This window comes from Triticum urartu, chromosome 4A, assembly GCF_056163025.1.
Source record: "Triticum urartu cultivar PI428250 chromosome 4A, HENAU_Tu73, whole genome shotgun sequence".
Taxonomy (NCBI): domain Eukaryota; kingdom Viridiplantae; phylum Streptophyta; class Magnoliopsida; order Poales; family Poaceae; genus Triticum; species Triticum urartu.
In genome coordinates this window covers 546,367,766-546,375,744 of record NC_141876.1, presented here as the reverse complement: position 1 = coordinate 546,375,744, position 7,979 = coordinate 546,367,766, and the positions used below count along the sequence as shown (strand labels likewise).

The following is a 7,979-nucleotide window of genomic DNA, read 5'->3' as shown; positions in this document are numbered from 1 at the left end:
CAGCTACTCTTGTGCAGTGTTGTCGTCGCGCAATAAGCAGCAGCATCCATGCCCGCCTCCCCTCCCATCTGCTAGCTATCTGTCAGTGTTAGAGTCTTCTGCATCATCATTGACTCCTCAACATCCTTTCGAACAGTCGGATAAATCTCCTTCTTCAACTTTTCAAACAATGCATTATGTTTCATTTCACTCCTCGCTTTTTTCATGCTGAGCCTCTCTTCTTTGCTGAGTGTGAAAGCCCTCTTGTGCGGGACATTAACACATATACCCCTTGCACGGCCAGGGGGCTCTTTTGTGTCTAGAGCAATGGATAAAATGTCACATGGCCCTGAGTTCCTGTAGAACCTTCCAGGGATCTTGGAAGCCTCTACCATCACCTCATACAGTTTGGCATCACGTGTGTTTTCAAAGTAATAAGTTTCGTCATCATGCCTCTTTGCACGTGCCCGCAAGTAGTCTCTGGCGCATTCACCCTTGATTTCACTAAAGGCCGGATTCCCACCCGCCGCTACTACTTCTTTGTCCTCCCGTTCCCATATCAGTTTCATGCCGTAGTATCCTGCCACACCCATATGGTGGGGGTGTATGTTCTTCTTATGAAGTTCCGATTGCTTGAAACTCTTCACAGCAAACTCTGGAGTTGCCCTGACCCTTTTGAATTCTACCTAGTCTGCCTTTGTAATTTTGGGGTATGCGGGGATTGGGTCCTTGCCTTCACTCAAGTACCTCTTGTACAACACGTGCTTCCAGTTTCTCCAAGCATCCCTAGCCTTCTTCAGTGCAGTGTGTTCCACCTGCATTCTCCACTGCTCTGGAACGTTGAGGTGATCCATGATCTCCCGGACTATCCTTCACCGTGTTTCTGTGTCAGCCTTCCGAAACCCCGGCAGATTAATGTTTGAGCCTTGCCCTGCCAACAAATCCACACACTCCTGAACCTCATGCGTGCTTTATCTGGTTTAGTTGGAGCCCAGGACTTTAAATCAATCTCGGTTACTTCATATACACCTTTAGGTTGGTGTGTGGGCTTCCTTGGAGCGTTCCTTCGTGTCCTGAACGGAAGGGTAATTGCTGCAGCTCTATCCCGTTCAAGACTACTTGATCCCTCACAATCTGTTGAAGACCTAGGGTTGCCCGAATCAGATGAAGATACATGGCCTGAATGAGTGTTGTCGCTGCTACTCGGCATCTACAGAGAACACATGCAAAACTCAGGAAAGGAGGATAAGCATAAAACTAACAACTTGGTATCAAGCTTTCTAAACATGCCATGCAATAATTTAGAAAATGTACGGCTAATTTGTTAAGTTTGTGTGACTCGCGCGCCCGCGATCTGTAAATAGGTAGTAACTTATTGGAACAAATACAACTTATATGTAGTAAGGAAGGTAGATAATGAACATATATACGCTCTCCGTTATTTTATAGCCAATTTGGGAACATACGGAACGAAATTGGAAGAGGTATTGCGAGGAAATATGCCTCACCACGATGGAGAGCAGTAACTAACATGATTCTTAATGCAAACCCGGTCGGACCATAGGAGAGGCGAGGGTTACTACATCGATATGCTCGAGGGTGGCTGGCGAGCAAACGAAGACGGCGAGGCGCGGGCCACCGCGTGTTGGGAACGACAGTGGAGGTAGGCTTGACACCGAAGAGCGGGCACACGGTCGGGGTGAGCACGGCGGCGCCAGAGAGGGTTCTGCTGTGGATCTGGGGGAGGGGGGAGCTGGCGAAGGAGATTGGGTGGACTAGTTGAGTGAAACGCGGGCAGACGGTGGGGGGTGTTGGCGGCCTAGGTGAAAAAGGTGAAAAATATCCCCGGTCGCCGTGCGCGCGGAAAGGCCTATGCAAACGGTTGCCTCTAAGCACTCGTGTGCACAAACAAAATAATTTTGTTTGAGATGAAGACGTGAGCTCATCGTTTCGCCTCTAAATTTTTCGCATGTAAACCAATCACAATTTTACCACGGGTTTGATTTGCTGGCGCATTTCAGGTCTCGTGTGCTATATGTAAGACATTTTTTTGGCATTTACCATGCATGTTGGCATATAAATAAATTCCTAGCCGGACTACATTTCTTGTCGAAAGGGATGAGGATTGCCGTTTGATCTGGGAGCATCCAACGGTGCAAACATACGATCCATGGGGTTTGGGTTCTGACCAATCAGAACGCACGACTCAGATCGCGCGCGTGGCAGAGGGGTGGGGGGTGCATCGGCCACGGTTTAGTAGACACACGGCTTTCATGAGTGAACCGTGTGCTCTTTGAAAACATTTACATTACCTAACATCATATTTTTGTTCGAATGGAAACATGAGTTCATTGTTTCGTCTCCAAATTTTTTCCACGGTAAGAAATCATAAGTATAGTGGAGAGTGTCATCGGAAAATGCGAACAGCGGCCGCGCACCAGGCAGGCTGGTATCGAGGCCGTGAAAACACCATGTGGATTCCCGCTCGCAGCGTATCCCTCGCGTATTTCATTTATTTTTGGCCTGTATTGGAGGAGCCAGGTCCCACGCACATGCAAAAGTCTATAGGCCTCTGTCTCGCAGCTGACATGTACGAACAGAACTTTGGCGAGCTGTGCATGTTCGACCGGGGATGGCAGAGACATGTACGACGTGCATTTTCCCTGTGGAGCAACGTTGCTGATTCACATCCACAATTTTCTTCAATCAGGACGATGTGGCATTCTGACGACCAGTTAACACGCAAGTTGGTTTCCTTTAGGTACAGTTCGCCGTACTGAACCAAATAAGTTGTTTTGTTTCACTAATTGTCAGGCCTTGCCCATGATTTTGACAAGTGTCTGGGTTAGTAAGATGTGCCCCATGCGTGCAGTACATTTACCATGATGCATGTCATGTGATGATGGTTATCTAACACAAGTTTAACACTTGGCTGGAACATTTCAAATCAACGACGCGTTCAGGTTTTAGGTGTGATGGCCGCTAATAACCATAGAGATATCATTACCCAGTTCAGGTTTTATGCGTGAGGCCCGCTGCTGTGCATCAAATTTGCGCTGCGCATCCTGGTTCTCTTTTCAAAGTCATGTCTCTTATGGGAATTTACTACGGCGTCACCTCACCCACAGTTGTCTCCATCTAGCCCTGCCCTCGGCATTCATCTCTCCAACCCCCGCTGTTCTTCCCCTGCTATTGTTCTGAAGGAGCCAGCCAGAGCACCGACTCCCTCGTCCCCGGGCGTCCAGGCGATGCCGAGGTTGATTCTTGGCCGGTGGCGTGCGGCGTACGGTGGAAGAGTTCTCCTGAAAGGTACCCACCCTCGCCCCCCTCCTCTGTTTTTCACGTTGTGGTGCCATATCCGCCTCTGTTTGTGGTGTTTTGCTCATCCCTAGCTCGCTTCTGTTCGCATAGGCAGAAGTTTTTTGTTGTGAGGCCGTTAGAGAAGTGAGGATAACATATTTATTTAGCGGGATACAAGATGCTATGGTGATTAATCGTGTAGAAAACAGTGACCAATCCCCAGAAGATTGGGTTAGTGACGAGGATGGTTCAGGTGGTTTCACTGGATTACCAGGGACACCATGTTTTACTTCCAGGCTTTCATTGCTCAAATTTGGTTCGGTTGTTGCCAAGTTCAGTGATTTCAAGCGGCAACTAGTTATGGAGACTGGTTTTGGGGGGTTTCTAGAGGTGAAGGCATGGCAGAAGATTAATCTGAAGTATAGCGCTTTTTTAATGGACCGAGTGCATGTAGAATCCAGCACAATCAACCTTGAGGAACAGGGCGTGCTTGAACTGTCCGAACAGAAGCTTAATTATGTTTTTGGCATCCCCTCCGGTGAATTCGATATAAACGGCAAAGGCGTCGAGCCATCAGAAGCCTGCATCGAGTACACCCGAATGGCAGCATCATTCAGCGACAAAGGCACACATAGCCTAAAAGCAGCTGAAAATGTTTTGCTTGGAGCTATATCAGAATCGTCATCCCAAATACAGCAGGACTGTTTCAAGATTGCATTTGTTATTTTTATAATCGGTCATGTGCTGACTCCCACCTCCAAACATGATTATATATCCATAGACTTCTAGGCTGCACTGAATGACATTAGCAAGATCAAGAGTTGGAACTGGGGAGGGTATGTACTGAAACACTTGTTTCAAGCTGTCAGAAAGTTCAAGACAGATGTTTCAAAGAGAAACCCAACCATCCACATAGTTGGCTGTCACTTGTTTCTGCAGGTATGTGGTCCAGTTTGCACAAACTAGTGAGCTATTTCATTTTTCAAACTTCTTGCTGTGCCAATCTAGAGCCCATGCTAATGCATTTGTTCTATGTTGTCGTTACATATAAATCAGGTTTTTGTTCTCGATTGTCTCGACCTTGGTATACTAAACAAGCCGCAAGAAATAACCCCCCGCATAGGTTTGTATGATTATGATTCAATGAGGAAGATGGTTGAGAAGATTGCAGTGAACATATCTCCTGGGGAGATTTCCTACCACGGGGGAGCGGTAATTATCGTCTTCTTAATTATTGAAGTTTGCGGTTTGTGATATATTTTCTTGTACTTGTTTTTCCACGCACCATACTAAAAACTCTCACTGTTTGCTTTAGGTTCGGCCCGAGCTCTCTGTTAGCCAGCCGATTGAACTCCATGCGAAAGATACATGCTCCCTAAATCCCCCCAAACAAGCAACAGCCCGTAAAGAGCAAGCATACCATCCACGCCAATGCTACGGTGTAATTACACAAGGACTGGCCCACAAGATTTTTCAAATTACATCCGCACAAAATACCCGAACATAGTAAGTGTGCCAAAACATGACCATTCATCTGTTGCCCTGTGATGACATATATTCATGCCTTGTGACTAAACAGTTATCTCTCTAACAAACATCTAGTCAGCAGAGAAGCTGGGTATTCTTCTTCGCGAGCAGAATGCACATGGTCTCGCTAATATAACAGAAATGCGCCAAGCCTTCCAGACAAACATGTTCACTTTCACAGACAAGCTTATGGCCTGTCTAGCAGAAAGTTGTACTTGCTACAAGGCATTCGGCCGCAAATCTTGCATTTTGAATGGTGAAGGCACAACCAACTGTCAACCACATCCTACAACATCAACAGACCAGAACCAATTCAGCACTCCTTTAGTAAGCAAGGTTGGGCCACGCTTGCCTGCACCAGGCCACCATGAAGGTGCATCAGCAACATGAAGCTTTTCCAAGAACTTTTCCAAGAAACAAAACAATCCCAACACCCTTCATGTTATTACTTTCACAGGAGCCATGTCAGCTACCAGCACAACATCTAGAAAAAGGGAAGGAAGTATATCATCTAGTGTGCACTCTGGGTTAGCAAAGAAGCAATGCTCACGCGATGCACAACCGGTATCACCACTGGCACCAACACATGAGATTGAAAAGCAAAGCCAGATGGCCATAGCACAGGATTCGTCGGTTATGGAGATTGCTAGCACGATTGCCAGCATGTACGATGATCTAACGACCATTCTTGTAACACATTATGCTGAGATCCGGCCATCTCCTGAGTTCATCTTGTTTGGATCAACTACAGAAGGCGCACCTTTGAAGATCGACCTTCCTAAATGCAATTTCGACAGAGACCCATGGGTTGTTGGTACAGTAACCGCCCCACCACCCGAGAACGCTCTCAGAGCTATAAGAGACTGGATGGCAGCAACTTCTACCTTAAATCTTCAGAGGCAAGCATAACCACTCAGCAAACATACACTGATGGGTCTCTAAATTTTCAGAGGCAAGCACTAACCTTTGCCATTCATCTTTTGTGATTAACAGGCCATGGGTTGTACACCCCAAACCTTGTTTCATCTCAATGGATGGCTTAGATATTCAGCAACAGCTTGTGGCACACGAGAAAATGTCCCATGAAATTTGTACTTCCATCTTCTGCAGACTTGCCCAACTTGACATGTGCTTCTCAAAAGACACTCCTGGGATGATATGGAGGAAATACATCGAGCCCGATTATGCGGTGAGTGACACCATCATACCAAGCCCCAATTTTAAAATTATGGCACATTTTTGCTGACCGCAAACCTTTTCCGAATGTGCAGACAATTGTTCTGTCCAATGCCGACCCACTGACCGTGCACTCCATTAGGGCTAGCTTCCAGGAGGGAACCGCCTCTTGCAACCCAACATCATGCCGCATGGTAATCCGACATCATTCAAACACTTTCCTTTTTTGTGCAACCTTACATCCCCATTGAAATCACTTTTTTCCATGTCCATTTGTTAGTGGTTTATTCCAGCTATTCTCCCAGATGGCTGGGTGGTTTATGCATTTGACATGCTGCGCAACCGAATCGTCGTTTATGATCCTGCTGTTGGCCCATTCGGATACAGTAATCGCCGAGTCAGCATGCATGAATTTGTGAGCAACAAACTTCATGCTGCTCTGTTTAACTGCCTCTACAGTTTTTTCAGTCCATGGCATTGTGAATCAACTCACTGGACACGTACATTTCCAATCATAATGAGAGAACAATTTCACAAGTAAGCCCCCCTGATCCACCACTGCCTATACATGAACAGCCATTATCCTTGTCAAGTAATTCTCACTTCTTGGATTTCATTCTTTAATTCGATATGCAGGGACGAAGCCGGATTGTGTGCCACTTTTTTTTGCAAGGAACTATGACGGTGACAAGTTGCAAATCCCACTCACCAAAGTAAGCTCTTCAGATTGAATGAAACACCAAGTCCCTGAGGATGATTTAATTATTCAAAAACACTAATGTCTCATCGACTATCTTATCTCGTAGGAAACACTCGTATCGCACATCAAACTCATGTTGTACGAGCTGATGAGGACGCAAGGAAACCAAACAAAAGATGCCAGCGACTCGCTCAAAGCAATTAAAGGGTCGTTTGTCGTTCTATAGGCAAACATTGTTGTTTTAAGGAAGAGGTAGCCATTTATGTGACAACTTGACTAGATATGGCATTTGTGTGTCTGGCATCTTCCCATTTTAATCCCATGTTGTAATGAAGCTTATCAGAGCTAAATGCAAACAAGTTATGACAAACTAGTTTTCATCTGATGCAGTTACAGGATAGACATGGGGATACATGTATGGACACCAACGTTAGATATGTTCCAAACTGGGCTACCAAATAATTTCCTACACAAATAAACTATTCCACACCAGTGCCACAACCAACACAAATAGGGCCACATTTTTCCAGTAGCCACACCTTGCGGTCACAGGCAGTCGAGCTACTGGAGCTGGATGATTCTCTACCTGGACAACCTGCCTCTCTTGCACAGCCATCGCTCCCCTGCATAGTTCAGAATTCATCATCTCCAGCAGGCGAACCTTGTCTCGCAGATCAATCAGCAGTTGCTTCAGGAAGCAATCTTCAATGGGATCGTCGTGCCACTCATAGAAGTTGCACCCTCCCATCTGAGCCCAAACCATAGCACATCATATCAACTAGAAAGCTCACGCTAAAACACAGCAGAAACAGGTTGGTTGTAAGATTGACTTACCCTTGACATGGCACATGTTTTGTACCTTCTTCCAGGGTTCTCGTCACTCCAGGAGATCCACATGGTTGCTTTTGGCTTGTGCTTGCATTCACAAGGCGTTGGTGGTTCGTAGTCCATAGGCCCGACCCTGTACCTCACCGGGGACCTGTTTTGCCCATGGAAGCCAGGCCTGGAGGAAGAAGCAGATCTAGAGCTTGAAGAAATGGAATAAGACATTGCCGTTGGATGTGTGTGTGGGAGGATGGTGGTGCTGGGTGCCTGGCATGGTCATTATATAGCCAGCGGCTCCCTCCCAATGGTCCGATTCTTTCAAATATTGTGGCTGGTGCTGCTCGCGGCACCCATTTGACTGTGGCGTACATGTGGAGCCGCAGAGATACATGTCTCCTAGTCAACTAGGTACGCACACTAGTTTGTTAGGTACCAATCCAGTCGCACAGTTCACCCAACTATGCTGCCATTT

The 7,979-nt window shown here is 46.5% G+C and overlaps 1 protein-coding gene and 1 long non-coding RNA gene across 2 annotated transcripts; both read left to right on the top strand.

The window, feature by feature from the left end:
* Positions 1–3,001: 3,001 nt before the first annotated feature.
* LOC125554129 (uncharacterized) lies at positions 3,002–5,797 on the top strand. The gene is made up of 5 exons (XR_015602148.1): positions 3,002–3,288; positions 3,391–4,218; positions 4,336–4,491; positions 4,595–4,785; positions 4,882–5,797. It is a non-coding gene; the product is annotated as an uncharacterized LOC125554129 (long non-coding RNA).
* Positions 5,798–5,804: 7 nt separating this feature from the next.
* On the top strand, positions 5,805–7,425 carry LOC125552654 (uncharacterized). The gene is made up of 5 exons (XM_048716284.2): positions 5,805–5,995; positions 6,078–6,176; positions 6,263–6,519; positions 6,619–6,695; positions 6,789–7,425. The coding sequence occupies exons 1-4, from the start codon at positions 5,837–5,839 to the stop codon at positions 6,662–6,664; spliced, it is 561 nt and encodes a 186-aa protein (XP_048572241.2). The 5' UTR covers positions 5,805–5,836; the 3' UTR covers positions 6,665–6,695; positions 6,789–7,425.
* Positions 7,426–7,979: the final 554 nt, after the last annotated feature.